The 19,489-nt window shown below is 32.6% G+C and overlaps 7 protein-coding genes across 7 annotated transcripts; 1 reads left to right on the top strand and 6 right to left on the bottom strand.

Annotated features, from left to right (window-relative positions):
• Positions 1-285: 285 nt before the first annotated feature.
• Positions 286-1,179, bottom strand: LOC109584816 (uncharacterized). Its single transcript, XM_020000689.1, has 7 exons — positions 1,042-1,179; positions 914-992; positions 794-864; positions 679-746; positions 538-628; positions 413-493; positions 286-370 (listed from the first exon to the last, which is right to left on the bottom strand). The coding sequence occupies exons 1-7, from the start codon at positions 1,105-1,107 to the stop codon at positions 299-301; spliced, it is 528 nt and encodes a 175-aa protein (XP_019856248.1). The 5' UTR covers positions 1,108-1,179; the 3' UTR covers positions 286-298.
• Positions 1,180-1,670: 491 nt separating this feature from the next.
• LOC100633312 (vacuolar protein sorting-associated protein 52 homolog) lies at positions 1,671-7,266 on the top strand. Its single transcript, XM_020000697.1, has 18 exons — positions 1,671-1,737; positions 1,797-1,826; positions 1,906-1,989; positions 2,053-2,114; positions 2,163-2,313; positions 2,357-2,457; positions 2,610-2,742; positions 2,866-2,923; positions 2,975-3,111; positions 3,588-3,743; positions 4,175-4,293; positions 4,427-4,550; positions 5,868-5,936; positions 5,985-6,119; positions 6,175-6,255; positions 6,406-6,499; positions 6,660-6,778; positions 7,042-7,266. Exons 2-18 carry the CDS (start codon positions 1,800-1,802, stop codon positions 7,186-7,188), a joined length of 1,797 nt encoding a protein of 598 aa, XP_019856256.1. The 5' UTR covers positions 1,671-1,737; positions 1,797-1,799; the 3' UTR covers positions 7,189-7,266.
• On the bottom strand, positions 7,224-9,460 carry LOC109584821 (uncharacterized). The gene is made up of 10 exons (XM_020000698.1): positions 9,062-9,460; positions 8,930-9,019; positions 8,820-8,875; positions 8,092-8,242; positions 7,964-8,042; positions 7,848-7,915; positions 7,734-7,801; positions 7,578-7,668; positions 7,453-7,533; positions 7,224-7,410 (listed from the first exon to the last, which is right to left on the bottom strand). The coding sequence occupies exons 1-9, from the start codon at positions 9,248-9,250 to the stop codon at positions 7,501-7,503; spliced, it is 825 nt and encodes a 274-aa protein (XP_019856257.1). The 5' UTR covers positions 9,251-9,460; the 3' UTR covers positions 7,224-7,410; positions 7,453-7,500.
• A 661-nt stretch (positions 9,461-10,121) lies between these two features.
• On the bottom strand, positions 10,122-11,755 carry LOC109584822 (uncharacterized). The gene is made up of 10 exons (XM_020000699.1): positions 11,691-11,755; positions 11,547-11,636; positions 11,437-11,492; positions 10,928-11,078; positions 10,802-10,880; positions 10,688-10,755; positions 10,564-10,631; positions 10,425-10,515; positions 10,286-10,366; positions 10,122-10,243 (listed from the first exon to the last, which is right to left on the bottom strand). Exons 1-10 carry the CDS (start codon positions 11,700-11,702, stop codon positions 10,172-10,174), a joined length of 768 nt encoding a protein of 255 aa, XP_019856258.1. The 5' UTR covers positions 11,703-11,755; the 3' UTR covers positions 10,122-10,171.
• A 450-nt stretch (positions 11,756-12,205) lies between these two features.
• On the bottom strand, positions 12,206-14,436 carry LOC109584815 (uncharacterized). Its single transcript, XM_020000688.1, has 10 exons — positions 14,395-14,436; positions 14,280-14,342; positions 14,160-14,215; positions 13,957-14,098; positions 13,834-13,912; positions 13,713-13,780; positions 13,589-13,656; positions 13,448-13,538; positions 12,361-12,441; positions 12,206-12,316 (listed from the first exon to the last, which is right to left on the bottom strand). The coding sequence occupies exons 1-10, from the start codon at positions 14,404-14,406 to the stop codon at positions 12,245-12,247; spliced, it is 732 nt and encodes a 243-aa protein (XP_019856247.1). The 5' UTR covers positions 14,407-14,436; the 3' UTR covers positions 12,206-12,244.
• A 1,105-nt stretch (positions 14,437-15,541) lies between these two features.
• On the bottom strand, positions 15,542-17,288 carry LOC109584814 (uncharacterized). The gene is made up of 8 exons (XM_020000686.1): positions 16,798-17,288; positions 16,613-16,746; positions 16,450-16,568; positions 16,287-16,404; positions 16,070-16,231; positions 15,962-16,028; positions 15,690-15,911; positions 15,542-15,644 (listed from the first exon to the last, which is right to left on the bottom strand). Exons 1-8 carry the CDS (start codon positions 16,950-16,952, stop codon positions 15,542-15,544), a joined length of 1,080 nt encoding a protein of 359 aa, XP_019856245.1. The 5' UTR covers positions 16,953-17,288.
• A 214-nt stretch (positions 17,289-17,502) lies between these two features.
• LOC109584817 (uncharacterized) lies at positions 17,503-18,294 on the bottom strand. Its single transcript, XM_020000690.1, has 4 exons — positions 18,195-18,294; positions 18,120-18,145; positions 17,833-18,038; positions 17,503-17,784 (listed from the first exon to the last, which is right to left on the bottom strand). Exons 1-4 carry the CDS (start codon positions 18,217-18,219, stop codon positions 17,673-17,675), a joined length of 369 nt encoding a protein of 122 aa, XP_019856249.1. The 5' UTR covers positions 18,220-18,294; the 3' UTR covers positions 17,503-17,672.
• Positions 18,295-19,489: the final 1,195 nt, after the last annotated feature.

Below are 19,489 nucleotides of genomic sequence, written 5' to 3'. Positions count from 1 at the left end.
ATCAGTGCCTATGTTCAACGTATAAAGAGAATTACAATGAGCAACAGCAACTGAACTATAGGAGTTTATAGTATTTTTATTGAGACACAGGATGAAGTAATCCTTGTGATCTAGTTTACTTGGAAATGTGATCTGATCTCCTTTTCAGTCTCCACTAATGTAATGATAATCAAATTTTATCAATCTGTATTGCTGTGTTAAACAAATATGAATCTTTTGCTGTCAAAACTTAGAGTGTATGAATTAATTTTATCATGAATGATGATATGTTATACAAGTATAATTTTAAAAGTCATTATCATTTCCAGTTATTGTATATTGAAGCTATAACCTTCCATGAAACATTAGCAACCCCAAGCAGTGCTTCACCCTACATAAAATGATGTCAATGGTAGTTAGGCATTCTATATACCTTTTCCCAGTTAGTCCTCTCAGCATAATACTTGACATGTGGATTTTTTAAATGTTTTTCATCAATGGCTCCAACCTCTTTCTGTATATATAATAGTTTAAGCATTCTGTTATTTTATTATGCACCTTAACAGTCTGTGGTAATTGAACTACACCTCTTTCAGGATCATAAGTATCACTACATTTAAGATAATGCAGAGCATAGTACTCCATGATTCTACAATACAATATTACTATGATAATTATGAGATGCTTGACTCATGCTACCTTTTCTCCATGTCAGGGGTTGGCCTGTCATAGCATGGATATGCATGCTCTGAAAAACGAAGAAAAGCCTACAATGTACACAATATATGCTAAACCTTCCTTCTTATGTACTGACTGGGTATATCTTGTATGTTTGGAAGTTCCCTGTCATGTATAATGCTGTGAGTGGATGCAGAAGAAGCTTTTCTATAATATTTTTCAACTTTTATTATAAATAAGTGATTTATATTCTAACCTCTGAGGGTCATGTAAAAGAAAAATTTATGAAGAATTCCTCTTCTTTGATACTCTGGTAGTATATATCCAGCTCCAGGCTGTAATTTGACAGTAAATTAGCATCCAATGATAGACTTCTATGCTAACTGTCAATATGTGGATTTGTCTTGACTTTAGCACGAGATCTGTTGGTAAACTGCTATAACACATCATGGCACATATCTTTCTGTCATCTTGAATTATCAGAGTGCGATCAAACGAATCATGAAGTTTTAGGAAATCCCTGTAGCTAATAAGTTTTAAAAAAGTAAATACTGCATGAGTTTAGCAGTGTATTACAAGTCATGATTATTTGATTCTTTTACCTGTTTTTTCTATCCATATTCTGATGCCATAGTTCATATACTTCATTAGTAATGCTCTATAAGATCAAACATGTAATCCACTGATTGCTAGTATCATACTCTTACTTGGTTCATATTTTTATTGAGAAAAGAGTGAAGTCTTAAACTCCTCATCATTCTACCTCTCAATGCCTGAAAGGGAATCAGTCATTCATCATGTATAGTAGCCCTGTAGCTGAGGTTTACAGATATTAATTTTCCAGTAGTAAAACTGTGACAAAAGCTCAATAGCCAGTACTATAATACCTGTATAGTATCCTGGCTGCAACATTTCTGCTATATCTCATTGCATGCCCTAATTACAAAGCTACTATAGACACTTGTATGTGAACTGCATGACTTTATTGCATTGTATTTCTTCTCACATGCAGACATCAAGCAAAGCGACAGCATCGCTAGTCTCCACTATCAGATCAAGAACTGTGATGATATACTATCAGTTAGTAAAGTGTAACAAATTAGTAATGTCATAATATTATGCCTTTTTCTCCATATTAGAGAATGGAGGAAATGTTAAGCAAATTTCAAGTAATACTACTACTACTAATAATGCTAATTTTCCTCCCTTTTAGCAACATTGTTGTTATATTGTTTTTTTAATTGCTAGTTGGATTTAGGTAGCATTAGCACTGAAATACAGTCACTGCAGGACCAGTCTCACTCTCTTAGTGCCAAACTTCAAAACAGACAGGTGATTATTAATCTATTTAATTAGTAATAAGTGTATATGTTCATTAATTTATTATTTTTGTAGGCTGTCAGAAGTGAATTGACTTCGTATTTAAGGAATATTTCAGTTAGCGAGCATCTTGTACAGTAAGTAATGAGAAAATTAAAAAATAACGAGACTTAATTTTTTTCTAGGCATATTACTGATACTCCTGCTAGCGAAAAAGAGTTTAGTGAGACGTTGCGAGAATTAGACGAGAAATTAAAGTTCCTCAACCTCCAAAGCTTTAACGAGTATCGCTCAGTTTATGATGTCCACGACGTACTAGTGAAATTGAAGATCAAAGTATTAGAGAATTTATTATTTTTGATTATTATTTTTTTAATAGGCAATCACTAAAACTCGTGAGTTTATTATCAGCAGAATTTACCAGTTTAGACGTCCAATGGCTAACTACCAGATGCTCCAGAATCAACTACTTAATTATAAGTAATTTTTTTATTATTAAAAATTACCCCTTCCATCTAAATTGACCACCATAAATATTGTTGCAACTTTTGTATTCTGTATTTTAAAAACTTAGTCTTGTACAGTAGGCTTCTAAGCTAAGGCTTCTTTTATTGCTATTTTTTCTTTTGAAGGTATTTTAATGAGTTTCTGCTAGCTCACAGTAGGGAGACTGCTAATCAGATCAGAGAAGAATACGTGGACACACTCAGTAAAATATATTATTCTTATTTCAAGGATTACTACCACAAACTAATGAAATTACAAGTGAGGGAGAGAAGAGAGAGAGGAGAAGGAAAACTTATACATGTATATTATAAATGTAAAAACTTTTTTAGTTGTAAAACTAGTGAAAAAAATGGTTAGAAATGATTATTATATATTTTTTAGTTTGAGGAAGTTGCTGAGAAAGATGATTTAATGGGAGTGGAAGACTCTGCTAAAAGAGGTAGTGTTTAAATAGCTATGCTCCCATTGATTACCTGATCCTATTGTACAGGTGGCCTGTTCTCAAGTAGAAGTACATACAAGAACAGGTCAACAGTATTTACTCTTGGGCACAGAGACACTGTACTGACTACTGAACTGGAGGATCCAATAATTGTCATACCACAAGCACAGAAAACTGAGAAAAGAGTAAGAAAATAAAGAGCTACTGTAGCAGTAACCAAGGCAGATTTAACCTTTAATGTGATTTAAGCAGAAAGTCCCTAAAAATGAATGGGATAACAGTCAAAACACAAAATTGAAAATATTAATTTTTGTGTATTTTGAAATGAAAGTTTTCAACCCCTTTCATTTACAGGCACACTGTACATGTATAACTATTACTGTATAGGAGGTATATTTCATGGGGATTTAATTTCGCTAATTTCGCGGTTTTAAAAAATTCGTAAAAATTTTTATCTGTGAAAATTATTTTTTTACCATACTAATAATGGTCAGTAGAAGAAAAACGCAAAATTTTTTTCTTGTGAATAGGTTTAAAGGTCTTTTTCGGGAAATATTTTCCCCGGGGAAATATACCCCCTATACGGTATATCTATTGGGATAATAATAATAGTAATAATGTGGAATCTATTGTACATTAAATGTATCTTTAATATTTTTAGTATCCATTTGAGGCTTTATTCAGGAGCCTTCATTTTGCATTGGTGGACAATGCTTCAAGGGAATTCCTTTTCATTAACGAGTTCTTTAATTTGACTTTATCTTCCTGTCAGGAATACTTTGATTCTGTTTTCAGTAAAACATTACAACTGATACTGGTAAGATTAATGATTAAGAGAGGGGGGAGAGAAGAAGAGAGACTCTATAACAGAGTTCCCCACAGGATTTACTGTACTCAAAAATCAGGCCAAAGTCCCTGTACTATAGTACAGGGTCGTTGGCCAAATTTCGCCAAAAATGAAAAATAAAGAATTCTCAATTTTTATTACATTTTCTAATACATATACATTTTCTTATGTTGTGTAAAAAAATTTGAGCTGACTCCAATCAAAATTAGTTTTTTTATAAATTTTTACACTTGCTCAATCCTCCAGTACTTGTCAATTTATGAAGCTCATGCTGTTTTTTACTCACTTAGCATGCTTTGTGGGAAACCCTATCTAAAAGAGAAAAAGAAGACTTTTATGTGTACATGTAAAATCAATTACTATTATTATTATTATTATTATTATTATTATCATGTCAATAGAGAAACATAGAGAGTTATTGTGACAGTTGCTATGATGCCATTGGCCTATTCCTCTGCATTCACATCGACTACAGATTCAACGCAATACTCCACAAAAGACAAATAACTTGTCTGGATAGGTAATGCAATATTAGCTACAACATAATATTTATCTACATGAAATTATTCCTTAATAATAGTTATGTCTTGTGTATAGTGCTACAGAACAGTCTTGCTTTTTATTAATAATTATTATAATTAATTTTTTTGTAGTTATTCTGAGGAGTTGCAGTCATTATTGTGGCCGAGGTTTAGGCACATACTCACATTAAATGTAGCCAGTGTGAGAGAGGCTGACCCATCAAGACTAGGACATATTGATACAAGACCACACTATGTGAGAATGAGAGAATTATATATGTCTAAGCACAAATGGGCATATTCTAAAAATGATTGTAACTCAAAAATTTTATGTCGGAATCAGCTCAAACTTTCTACATAGCATAAGGACATCAATATGTATCAGAAAATGTAATAAAAATTGGAGGTGATTTTTTAGCCATTTTTCGGAAAAAAGCATGGGCTATAGCCTTGGGTATTTTTCAGAAAATGGCCCATTTTTTAAAATGGCCGTAACTCGAAAAATTTAAGTTGGAATCAGCTCAAACTTTCTACATAGCATAAGGACATCAATATGTATCAGAAAATGTAATAAAAATTGGAGGTGATTTTTTAGCCATTTTTCGGAAAAAAGCATGGGCTATAGGGTATTTTTTTAGAAAATGGCCCATTTTTTAAAATGGCCGTAACTCGAAGAATTTAAGTCAGAATCAGCTTAAACTTTCTGCATAGCATAAGGACATCAATATGTATCAGAAAATGTAATAAAAATTGGAGGTGATTTTTTAGCCATTTTTCGGAAAAAAGCATGGGCTATAGCCTTGGGTATTTTTCAGAAAATGGCCCATTTTTTAAAATGGCCGTAACTCGAAAAATTTAAGTTGGAATCAGCTCAAACTTTCTACATAGCATAAGGACATCAATATGTATCAGAAAATGTAATAAAAATTGGAGGTGATTTTTTAGCCATTTTTTGGAAAAAAGCATGGGCTATAGGGTATTTTTTTAGAAAATGGCCCATTTTTTAAAATGGCCGTAACTCGAAGAATTTAAGTCAGAATCAGCTTAAACTTTCTGCATAGCATAAGGACATCAATATATATCAAAAATGATAATAAAAATTGGAGATGATTTTTTAGCCATTTTTTGGAAAAAAGCGTGGGCTATAGCCTTGGGTATTTTTCAGAAAATGGCCCATTTTTTAAAATGGCCGTAACTTGAAAAATTTAAGTTGGAATCAGCTCAAACTTTCTACATAGCATTAGGACATCAATATGTATCAGAAAATGTAATAAAAATCGGGAGTCATTTTTTAGCCATTTTTGGAAAAAAGCATGGGCTATAGTACAGGGTATTTTTCAGAAAATGGCCCATTTTTTAAATGGCCGTAACTAAAAAAATTGAAGTCAGAATTAGCTCAAACTTTCTACATAGTCAATATATATCAAAAAATGTAATAAAAATTGGGGGGGGGGGGGGTGATTTTTTAGCCATTTTTCAGAAAAAAGCATGGGCTATAGTACAGGGTATTTTACGGAAAATGGCAAATTTTTCATAACTCAAAAAGTGTAAACTCCAACTCTCTTTTTTGTAGATTACCAGACGTTATGCTGAATTTTCCGCTGCTCTTGTAAGCATTAATCAAAGTGAACCTAAAGAACAGGTACTCATCATTTCATAGTAACACTTTAAGCCCCGCCCTCCCCCACAGGTTGACAGAAGTCTCTCCTCACTTCAATCTGAAGTTGAGAACTTTATACTAAGAATGGCGGCAGAGTTTCCAGACCGTAAAGAGCAGCTAGTTTTTCTGATTAATAATTATGATATGATGCTTGCAGTATTAACAGTAAGAGAAATGAGAGAAAAGATGAAGGTAATATATGTATGTGTTGTTGTAATAGGAAAGGACATCTGATGAATCAAAGGAATCCGAAACATTCAAATCTTTACTTCATGCAAGAACGCAAGAATTTGTTGAAGAAGTAAGTTACATTTATAATAATGTACCTGTACATGATTGACTTATGAATTTCGTGTAATGCAACACAAATTTCAATATAAAAAATAGCTTATATATAATACAATAAAATCAACTTGATATGCTATGTATGTGTTTCTTGTTCCTGTTAAAGGTATTGTCTCCATATTTTGGTGGAATGACTGCTTTTGTTAAAGACACTGAGCTGCTCCTTGAGAGAGACAGGGCTAGAATAACTGTCAATGAAAGTAAGAGAAATAGTAAAAAACAAATAAATACTAGCAGCCATTCTAGTATGACTGAAGCATTATGAATCATTGCTACAGTATCAACACAGTCATAGCTCATAGTTTAATAATGAGCTCATTGAGTTGTAGTAATAGTGAATTAATATTCTATTTTTCATAGAGCATATACAAAATTTGGTTCGTGGTTTCAATTCGGACTGGAAGAAATCTTTGGAGTCCATTAATAATGAAGTAATGAAAGCTTTTACTAACTTTAAGAATGGAACAGCAATTCTGCAAGTAAGAAGAGATTTGCATGCATGTACATGTACATGTACATTACAAGTGGCCCACAGCCTAATTTCTTTTATATTTGTACAGACAACATGTTAAACTTGTATTTAATTCCTTATCCTGCTTGTTCTATGTACCACAATCTAAAAATTCTAGCATTACTGAACTTGTTGGAAATAAAAAATACCTCTTCCCTCCTATTCATAAAGACCTTTGTGCTGGTTTCAAAGTTTTTTAAACAACCCTATTTATTTTTGTTTTGCTACTAGTTGGCTCTTGGTCAGTTGATACAGTATTACCATCGCTTTAATAAAATCCTCTCCCAGCATCCTTTCAAGACTCTCTCAGTCCGTAGTGAGCTCATTAACATTCACCACCTCATGGTTGAAGTGAAAAAATACAAGCAAACTTTTTAGGTAGACATAGCTGCTGATTCTGTTTATATAATTATTGAGTAAAACATTTTATTTATAAGTTGGGCTAATTTTTTAGAATTTCTAAATAAAGTAAAGAAATTTATGTTTACAAAAATGGCAACTTTATCAAAACAGTGATCTTTAGCTAGTTCCTTTCCAGTTATTATATATTGAAGCTATAACCTTCCATGAAACATTAGCAACCCCAAGCAGTGCTTCACCCTACATAAAATGATGTAAATGATATGCAGTCATTCTGTATACCTTTTCCCAGTTAGCCCTCTCAGCATAATACTTGACATGTGGATTTTTTTAATGTTTTTCATCAATGGCTCCAACCTCTTTCTGTACATTGTATAACATTCTGTCATTTATTATACACTATGCACCTTAACAGTCTGTGGTAGTTGGACTACACCTCTTTCAGGATCATAAGTGTCACTACAATTGAGATAGTGCAGAACATAGTACTCCATGATTCTAGTAATAATGATATGAATCATGATAATAATAAGTGTTACTGGCATGTTAAGGTTTAGTTTTACTTTTTCTCCATGTCAGGGGTTGGCCTGTCATAGCGTGGATATGCATGCTCTGAAAAACGAAGAAAAGCCTACAATGTACACAATATATGCTAAACCTTCTTCTTATGTACTCACTGAGTATGTCTTGTAAGTTAGGAAGTTAGCTGTCATGTATAATGGTGTGAATGGATGCAGGAGCTTCTCTATATAATAATGTTCCACTTTTGCTATTAATTTAGTCATTTATTAACCTCTGAGGGTCATGTGCAAGAAAAATTTTTGAAGAATCCCTCTCCTTTGATGTTGTGGCAGGATGTATCCAATACCAGTCTATGTGGGATAGCTATATTCTTTATTAACAGTAATAAGAAGTGCTAACTGGTATTATATGGATTTGTCTTGAGTTTATTTGTAAATCTGTTGGTAGTACAGCATAGCTTCCTGTTGCACATATTTTTTCAGCATTGCTATAATCTTGCACTATATATGTACGGTCAAATGTGCCAAGAAGTGCTGTAAAGTCCTCATAACTAAAATGTAAGTGTACAATGTCAGTATACATGTACATCATGGCAGCGTTTTAACAAACCCTATCTTGCATTATTTCAATATATTGATATTTGGCAAATAGACTCGTGTCACTTTTCATCTTTTGGCACCAAAAAGTTATAATTGTGGTATTAGCATGTTTTGTGCCAGAAATACTTGACAGTGTTGTAGATATAGTGCCATATACTTTTTCTGTGCTAATGTATTGCATCATAGTCTACTCTTGTAAGAATTACCGTATAGCTTGATATTTTCGTGGGTTGATATTTTCGTGGTTTGCTCTTGGGTGGGGCAATTCGTGGTTTAATTTTCGTGGTTGACAGTTTACATAGCCTGTAAGGGGATGGCACTTCAATGATTTCGTGGGTTTAAATTTTGTGGGCAGCCCCACAACCACGAAAACCACAAAATTTACATTCCACGAAAATTTCAAGCTATATGGTAGCTAGTTGTGCATTAAAAACACCTAAGTCTAAGTGCAAATCAGGATGCTAATGGATGATGGAATTATGGAACTATCATTATTTTTTAGCTTAATAAGTGTATCATTTTTGTTACCTATTTTTTCCAGTTATATTCTGTTGCCATATGTCATACAATTCAGTCATTGTTTTCTAAGATTATGATATAACTCCATACCTTATTACTGGATAATGACACACTTATACCTGATCTAGATCTCTAGTGAGTACAGAGTGCAGCTTTAGACTTCTAATGTTTCTCATTCTAATGCTTCCAATGTTTCCATTTCTCAATATCTAAGATATCATGGGAACTCAGTTAACAGTTAATCAACTTACCAGTGATCCCATTTGAACTGTGAAGTGAAGCTCACAGCAACTGTAACACAACTTGGCACTGTGAAATGTGTCAAGGACTACATGTGTACTTGTATTAGATATGAAAATTTTTATGGGTGAGTATGGCTCTTTTTTTTCAAGACTAAAATTTTTAAAGATACCATTCTGTAGTACTATCCCAGAAATCATGTGACTATAGAACCCTGAATTGTAATTAAATGTAATGTGCTATAATGTATGCCTAGACTTCAATTATCATCATCACGAGCATGCATTAGGAAATAACTAACTATACTAGGACACAAATTAGAAATTAGTTTCACATTATAATTAACACAAAGTAATTAGAATGGATCTACTACAGACAAAACATACAACCAATTATTACTGAAATCAGCCCAAACTTTCTTCATAGCTTGACAGTAGTATCAATATGTATCAGGAAGTGAATAAAAAAATGGCTCTTTTATAACACCTCCAACTTTTATTGCATTTTTGTACTGTGTCTCACGAGCCCTATCTGTAGCCAACTATATGCTCACTGCATTCATGCACTTGTAATACATTTTAGCAATTGTTACAGTACAGTAATATAAGTTTGTCTAGGCACAAAAACTCAGTGGAAACTAGCAGATTTAAAAGGAATGGATTGTATTTTGTTGTATGGATTGCAAGCATACCCTTTGACTCAACTTGAGGATACCTACAACAAGAACCACTAATGTCTACATATAAGCATTACATGCTTCAAGTTGTATTCTGATGCAAATACATTATTTACCTACATTTTCATTGTGAAAAATGATCTAGAATTACCAGAAATATATTTTCAGTGCTAGCAGATTTAAATGCAATGCATTGCTTTTACTGCCAAGGCCTTTGACCCAACTTCAATGCTGGGAATTATTATAAGTTGTTTGTAGTACATTCTGTGTTTGTTGCTCATCATAAGGTGGGACCAAATTGAAGCATACCCTATTACTGTGTACTTGTTGAGGCTTTGTTGTAATGACCTTTTCTCAGGAATAAACTGCATGTATTCTGTTCATGAGTATTTCAATGTCTATCCACGAAAGAGCTTTATTAAGAAGTAATGTCTTTAGCTATAGTTTATTTCCAGTTATTGTATATTGAAGCTATAACCTTCCATGAAACTTTAGCAACCCCAAGCAGTGCTTCACCCTACATAAAATGATGTAAATGATGTGTGGTCATTCTATATACCTTTTCCCAGTTAGTCCTCTCAGCATAATATTTGACATGTGGATTTTTTAAATATTTTTCATCAATAGCTCCAACCTCTTTCTATAGTTATATTATATATTATAATCCCATTTAATTATTCTCTAAATCCAGATTTTACCTTAACAGTCTGTGGTAATTGGACTACACCTCTTTCAGGATCATAAGTATCACTACATTTAAGATAATGTAGAGCATAGTACTCTATAACTCTAATACAATATTACTATGATAATTATTGGATGCTTGCCTCATGCTACCTTTTCTCAGTGTCAGGGGTTGGCCTGTCATAGCGTGGATATGCATGCTCTGAAAAACGAAGAAAAGCCTACAATGTACACAATATATACTAAACCTTCCTTCTTAATATTCTTATACACTAACTGGATAATACTTGTATGTTAGGAAGTTAATTGTAATGTATAATGGTGTGAATGGATGCAGGAGATTCTCTATTATAATGTTCCGATTTTACTATTAAATGCTTTATATTCTAACCTCTGAGGGTCATGTGTAGGAAAAATTTGTGAATAAGTCCTCTCCTTTGATACTCTGGTAGTATGTATGCAACACCAGTCTATGTGGTATAGTTATTTTTCATTAACAGTAATAAGAAGTGCTAACTGGTATTATATGGATTTGTCTTGAGTTTATTCTTAAATCTGTTGGTAGTACAGCATAGCTTCCTGTTGCACATATTTTTCCAGCGTTGCTATAATCTCGCACTATATATGTACGGTCAAATGTGCCAAGAAGTGCTGTAAAGTCCTCATAACTAAAATGTAGATCTATGTGTGATGTCAGCAGATGTATATTTGTTGGATGAATATCACTTGATATGTTTCAGCAAACTCTTTGTTGCATTATTTCAATTTATTGACATTTGGCAAATAGACTCATGCCACTTTTCATCTTTTTTGGCACCATCCAAAAAAGTTATTGTAGTATTTGAATGTGTTGTGCCAGAAATACTTGACAGTGTTGTAAGTTGCCAGATACTTTTTTGTGCTAATGTGTTGCATCATAATTATCTACTCTTGTTAAAATTAGCTAATTGTTCATTAAAAGTGCATGACTTATTAAATGCAAATCAGGATGCTAATAGTATTTCTTTTTAATATAATTTTTGTTACCTATTTTTTCCAGTTATATTCTGTTGCCATATGTCATACAATTCAGTCCTTGTTTTCTAAGATTATGATATAACTCCATACCTTATTACTGGATAATGACACACTTATACCTGATCTAGATCTCTAGTGAGTACAGAGTGCAACTTTAGACTTCTAATGTTTCTCATTATAATGCTTCTAATGTTTCCATTTCTTAATATCTAAGATATCATGGGCACTCAATTAACATGCAGTTACTGGATTAATCAACTTACCAGTGATCCCATTGAACTTTGAAGTGAAGCTCACAGCAACTGTTATGAACACAACTTGGCACTGTGAAATGTGTCAAGTACTACTCGTATTATGTATGCATTTTTATGAGTGGGTATGGCTCTTTTATTCAGCACTAAAAATTTTAATAATTTTTTATAGATATAATACTATCAGATCCTGATGCATGCTCTTAGTGGTATTCTGATGTAAATACATATTTGCATACATTTTCATTGTGAAATAATGGTCTATAGATTTGCCAGAAATATATATTTAATGCTAGCATATTTAAATGCAATGGATTGCTCTTAATTTGACCAAACTTCAATACTGGGAATAACTATAAACTGTTCATAGTACATTTTTTGTTTGTTGCTCATTATAAGGTGGGACCAAATTAAATTATATCCTATGTGTATTTAATGAGGCTTGGAATGACCTTTTATTAGGAATAGCTTGCATGCATTCTGTTTATGCTAGAATTAAAATTAAGTATTTGAATGTATATCCACAAAATAACTTTATTAAGAATAGTAATGTCTTTAGCTATAGTTTATTTCCAGTTATTGTATATTGAAGCTATAACCTTCCATGAAACATTAGCAACCCCAAGCAGTGCTTCACCCTATACATAAAATGATGTAAATGATATGCAATCATTCTATATACCTTTTCCCAGTTAGTCCTCTCAGCATAATACTTGACATGTGGATTTTTTAAATGTTTTTCATCAATAGCTCCAACCTCTTTCTGTAGATTGTATATATATTATTATTATAACATTCTGTTATTGGCCTCGCACAGCTTTGCATAGGCAAGGACTAGGTACTCAGTTTGTCTGTCTGTCTATCATTCTTGGTTTTGTTTTTATGGTATAACTTGACAACCATGAGCTCTAAATCTGTGAGGCTTTTTTATATGTTAGAAAAAGTCTTGCTTTACTGCCTCGAGATGTTTAGAGAGCAGCTCTAGGTACTGGAAGCTTTTAAACTCACGAGAGAATGCCCAGCAATTTTGGTAGTACTCTGGAGGTAAATGATACTCTTTTCCATTAGATCAAGACTATAGTTATTGTTTTCATGTGTGGCATTCTTTAAATCTTACCTATTGGTAAGTTGTTATAGCTATACTCTGATTTTATCTCGAGGGAAGTGCTCTAGCAGGCTAGCAACAGTTTACTAGTCTAAGGATCTCCTAAACTCCCTAAGTCACTCAATCTATCTATAGGCAACAGTATTTGTGCCATTATTATAACATCATAAGCACTTAGAAGAAGGTAAAAAATTGGAAGCTTGCTTCTCACATGGTCTTGTAGTCTCGCTAGCCAGACTTATTGAGTCTGGCCCCACGAGACTAATGGTTTCTAGGGGTGGACAAAGTGCTTAAATTTTTGCCTATTATGCTTTTAGGAACTGCACCTAATTCCATCAAATTATGCTCATTATTATGCTCATATTTTAAGCTTTACTCAAATATCGACCAGGCTATCAAGTTACATGTACATGCAACTGTTATATTTGCAATATCATAATAATGCCATCTGAAAATGTTTCCAGACTTTGAGTCACTGCAAAATAGCACAGCCTAAGCCATTGGACTCGCCACACTTGCCAGAAATTTTTGATTTATTATGCTCCCATCCTTTATAAAATTATGTCTTTTTAGTATCACTTTTTACTAACACTTCCTAGACATCAATAAGGGCAAGGCCACGCACCTTTGGTGTCTCGCTTATTATACATTATGTAGCAGATACCTTAACAGCCTGTGGTAATTGGACTACACCTCTTTCAGGATCATAAGTGTCACTACAATTAAGATAGTGCAGAGCATAGTACTCCATGATTCTATAGTACAATATTACTATAATAACTATGGCATGCTTGCCTCATGTTACCTTTTCTCAGTGTCAGGGGTTGGCCTGTCATAGCGTGGATATGCATGCTCTGAAAAACGAAGAAAAGCCTACAATGTATACAATATATCCTAAACCTTCCTTCTTAATATTCTTATGTACTGACTGGATAATACTTGTAAGTTAGGAAGTTAGCTGTCATGTATAATGGTGTGAATGGACGCAGGAGCTTCTCTGAAATTGTAAGTGTTGAATTAAGCACCATGCTTGCATGCATGCAGATATACCTCTGATTGTCATGTGCAGGAAAAATTTGTGAAGAATCCCTCTCCTTTGATACTCTGGTAGTATGTATGCAGCTCCAGGCTGTAATAAATATAAAAGCCCCAATAATAGACTTATATGCTAACTGTCAATATGTGGATTTTTCTTGAATTGTGCACAAGATCTGTTGGTAAACTGCTATAACACATCATGGCACATATCTTTTTGTCATCTTGAATTATCAGAGTGCAATCAAATGAATTATGAAGTTTTAGGAAATCTCTGTAGCTAATATATTGGAAAAGAGCTACATCAAATACTGCATACAAGTAGGATTTCTTTCTCTTACCTGTTCCTTCTATCTATATTTTGATGCCAAAGTTCATATACTTCATTGGTTGTATTCTATAAAAGCCATGGTACCATGCATGCGTCATTGAGTTAAGATCATTAACAGTATAATCCTTACTTGGTCAAGATTTTTATTGAGCAAAGAGTGAAGCTTTAAACTCCTGATGCTACTTCTCAGTGCCTATAAATGAGAATCAATGATTCATGCAGTAGCTGAAAATCTATTAACTTACCAGTGATGCCATTATTAGAACAAGACAACAAAAGCTCAAATGAATGAAATAGAAAGTGTTCTTGAATCTTGAAATAGTAAACTTTTTATAGTTATGGTTTGTTTAGCTAGTGTTGTCATTGTTACTGCCCACTTTGACTTGATAGTTTTCTTAGTGTTGTATTAAATTTCTATGATTGCCTAGAAATAACTGTCATCCCGACTGGCGACTATAGTTCTGCTTTGTATGAATGGTTTCTTAAACATAATATAAACATATCATAAACTAGGTTACTATAATTAAGAATTAATTAATTATGATTAAAAACAGAATGTGCTCACATAGTAAACCACATCTATCAACCACTAAACTGAAAGGTTGCATCTATCAAATGCTAGAGTAATCCTATAAAACTTTAATTTTACTGGAAATTACTGTACTTAAAGTGCGTGAGAATTGAATATTATTGAATGTAAAATGTGGTCACTAATTTAACTTCAAATTTTGAAAGGCTTTGCATGCCTTTTCAACCCAGCCCTTTCATTCCATTACACACAGATTGTTTGTGTGTTGTATCATACGGTTGTATCGAATCAGGACATTATAAAATGAAGAATTATCTCCTTGTCTTTTTTGGCAAAATTTCCATAAGTTTTACTCAATTTATTATCAAGTAAAATAATTTTTGTTATTTAAAATTTATAGCTAGCTAAAGTTTTATTAATCAAGAAATTTATGAGTGGCTTTCTATAGCTATAAAATACTACAATATATAATACTAAGCATAACTACTAATATATATACACAGCTCAGAGTTCATCAAAAATCATAATATTATTGTAAAATAGTCTTCAAGTTCATCTTAATCATGATCTTTAGATTTTTTACTTTCATCAATTAAAGCTTGAAGAGTATGGCTATGCTTCTTTAGTTCAGCGAGTGCTTCTGACAACTCACTCTGTTCATCACTCATGACTGCTAATAAATTATAAGTCTACAAACCGTCCAAAATTTAATTAGGTTATGTTATTTTTCTACACTCACTTTTTCCAAGTCATGATTGAGTTTTGCTTTCCATTTGCTATCATATTCAGCCTTCAGCAATTCATTGTAGTCACTCAGTGTTTTTGTTACACCCTGTTATGGTATAAGACATTGTGGTATGAAATTAGTTTAATTCTACTTTCTCAAATTCTTGCTTTATCTTGGTTTCATATTTATTTGTAATCTCATTCTTGATTTTGTCACACAGTTGCTTGACTTCATCTTCACTAGTGTTCTTATAAATTATTCAATCATTAGTATTAATAATATACCTCAGTTCTGTATTTTGTTCTGTACTGTTTAATCCTTTTCTGATGAGTAAAGTGGATCCAACTATTCCCATCCCAGCAATAACTGCAGCTGATGAGATTAAAACCGGTGTTGATAAAGCTGATAATCCCATAGTAACCAGGATGCCTGGCACTCCAAAACCACCTACTCCAATAGCAATTCCCCATCGAATGTTCCACCGTCTTCTCTTTTGAGCTTTATACCTATTTTGGACATAGAGCTAGCTAGCTATTATACAGATTATGAATTTCACCTGACAAAACCATTTATGCCTTCAGGGGGCTCACCAGTAAAACAACTATTAACTTCTTGGGCTTCAACTATTAAAAAGCGTATAAACTATTTTAAAGATTTTATATACCTTCCACATTGAAAGTTGTGCTGTCACCCAGTATGTGCCTTACCAATCTATTATATTTTTCTTGAAGCCTGGATTTTACAGCTTCAATATGTTTTTTTGCTTCATTGTTCAGCTCTTGCATAATCACAATGGATAGGTCCTGCTCAATAAACACATCCCTGTCTACATTTTTTAAAATTGTAATTATCCAGATCTATTGTTATACATCATATGTTACCTCCCAAAAATTCACCAAATGTGTAGTTTTCACTAGATTTAACACTATCCATACAGCTTGTATGAAATGACTTCAGTCTTTCTTCAATTTTTTGTGGTATTTTTTTTGAAAGGAAATTCTATATTTCATATTGAAGTTATTATTATGATGTAAATTAACTTACAGATAAATTTTGGTGTGAATCTAGTTCCAATTCTTCTAAAATGCTTTTTTTAACAGCTTCTTCCATAGTATGTAAAGTTTGCATTTTTATCACTAATTCCTGTACTTTTTCCTTGCTACCTATTTATTAAATAGCTCGATAATTCTTCTCAGTATTTGATTACTATTAATTTTAGACTCAATAATCTGTAAAACATTATCTCCTGCTTGAATAGGACCTTCTAAAAGTGCATGACATTGTTGATACACTGTAACATTCCACTGCTGAAGATTAGTTTGATCAATTGAATATTTTAAACTATTTAAATAAAATTAAGCTTCAACTGCATGATATAGGTTTAGATTTTACCTTTTTTCGAATTCTTCAAAAGCTGAAACATTTAAAACGTGTGAAGCTTTTTCAACTACTGTATCAGAATGTATCCATTTAGGCTGTACTTTTTTACACATATATGCCTCCTTAACAGCATCACATGAAATCTCATCTCTTTCCTTATACTTCATTGCAAGGTGTGCACGTAGAGCCCACTCACCACAAACAGGAAATACTTCTTCACGTTTGATCAGCTCAATATTATGTGCAACTATAGCTTTAGTCTCCTTATTTCCAGGATTTTCTTCATCGGCACATGATGTGTAATATTTGTCAAAATGGCTCACAGCGAAAAATGTTGATGCTTTAATAAATAGAAAATATAATGACTGTATTTGCTAACATGCAGTGCAGTACTACACAGGCATTAATTAAAGGCATAGTTTTATGAACTTTACAGTTTACAGCTATAATTACCATCTTCTGGCTTGCAATGTAAGTGTTTCTTAATTTTCTTTTCATTTTGCAGCAGCCTATGAAAAATAGTTTAAATTTTTCATTTTTTGTTTAATTTTATTGTTTTACCTTTCATAGTTCTCAATGTAAATCATAGCAGACACTATCCTAAATTGAACATGATCTTTCAAATCTTCAACTCCAGGATAGTCCACAAAGTAAGGCATAAAGTGGGTTGAAGTGTTTAATGATGCAAATAAAGGAATATAAATATAAAGAACAAGGTCTATCTGATTCTTCTCATCTAATCGGTTATTTTCTGCTATTTTTGAAGCAATTTCCTTAACTCCACGGCAAAATATGTCTTTTCTTTGGTCAATCCCTTTGACCAAATATGGGCAATTCTATTAAATAAATGCGGAATATTAAGATTTTACCATTTGCTTTTGGCTTTTTTATGTACTCACACTACAATTCCCTTTCTGACAAGGGGTTTTATGAACATCTCGGTCATGTCCAATAAATATCCTGAAACCAGTAACTTTTCCAATTCCTGATGGTAAGATCCTAAGACATAAGAATAGTCACAATTGTTATTATTACTTGCTTTCATACTTGTCTCTTAAAAAGGCATTAATAAGAGTACTCTTGCCACAACTGCCTTCACCCACAACAGCTACTAGGAGCATTTTGTTCTCAATTTGATGGAGAAATAGCTGCAATTTTTCATTATTTATGCATGTAACTCCTCCTTTGGCATATTTCTTATGAGAGTCATCAATTTTTCTTAAAGCACTGTCACGTAATTCTTGAATCTTTTTCTATAGTAATGCAAGAGTCAATACAAAAAGATCATTGGAATATCAAAGATATAGTTAGATCTACTAAGAATAGCAGCTTACTTTCAATTCATCTACTTCTACTAGATCTATAATAAAATATATAATTATTATTTGATCTGAAAATAAAATACTCACGATATCTTGATGGACTTATTCCCATTTTGGACAGATACAGTCAACTAATGGTCTAAAGGGAAAGTAAGTTTAGAAATAAAAAGATTCATTGAGATCAAATTTCCACCCAAAACGCAACTAAGTAGTTTCATTTTAGATAAAGGCAGTCACATGCAGTGATGTCATAATCATAATAGATAACTTTTAGTAAACACATTAACTTTTAAAGCACTGACACATAGCTAAAGTTTTGAATCTTCTCAGTACAAATGTGAGTCGAAACCGAAAGATCAAACGAACATCAAAGATAGATCTAACACTACAGTTTACTTTCAATTAATCTACTAGATCTAGTTATATAATTATTAGTTATTATTTTGGTCTGTGAAAAAAGTGTTCGCCACATCTTGATGATCTTATTCTTAGTACCCCTGTTGGTTGGTACTTGGTAAAATACATAACACAGATACATGTATATACATGTATGCACAGTACGGTAGGCATGCACAATCAAATTGTAACTCGGTGTTTTGAAAGGAAAGTTCATAAGAAATGAAAATTCATTGAGATCCAATTTCCACCCAAAACACAACTATAGGTTCAAGTAGTTTCATGTTAGGTCACATGCAGAGAAGCTTGTGTGGTAACTGGTAAACACTATAAATTTCTTTAATTGTTGTACATGAAAACAAAATTAATACTGCAGTAATGATGGCATCACTGTAATTTAAATGACGATACTGATAACATGTATAATTAATGTACGCATTCTACATAATTAATTAAGAATGTAGTATTGTATGCATGTAATACCGTATAGCGGGTTTTTTTTGAGGATAATAAATTTCGCGAATGACCTGTATCTGGAAGTTTGCGAAATTAATTTTCGCGAATTTCCACTATTCTGCCATCTTGTGCCGTATTAAATTGATTTTCAAGGAATTTAATTTCGCGAATCATAAAAAATCCGCGAAATTCGCGAAATTTGTTATCCTTGAAAAAAACCCGCTATACGGTAATTAATAATGTAACCAATGAGCCCAGGTTCGGTTCTATAGGCACAAAGGATATGAAATGACATCTGGAGAAAAGATTTAAACATGATGTTGATTAATTGTGAATGACAATTAAATATGTATATCAATTGCATAAATAGATTTAACAATTCTAGTACTAGTATTTTTTCAATTTAAATTGCCAATGTAAATGTAACCATCATATGAACCAATGGACAATTTTTTATTGTCTTTTCCATCTTGTATAAATCACATGCCAGCATTTGTGAGTTTGGATTGAGACTGCCTTGAAAATACAGC

Source organism: Amphimedon queenslandica, unplaced genomic scaffold (assembly GCF_000090795.2).
Source record: "Amphimedon queenslandica unplaced genomic scaffold, v1.1 AMPQUscaffold_13162, whole genome shotgun sequence".
Classification (NCBI taxonomy): domain Eukaryota; kingdom Metazoa; phylum Porifera; class Demospongiae; order Haplosclerida; family Niphatidae; genus Amphimedon; species Amphimedon queenslandica.
Note: the sequence above shows the minus strand (reverse complement) of the source record. Positions and strands in the feature narration are given on the sequence as shown.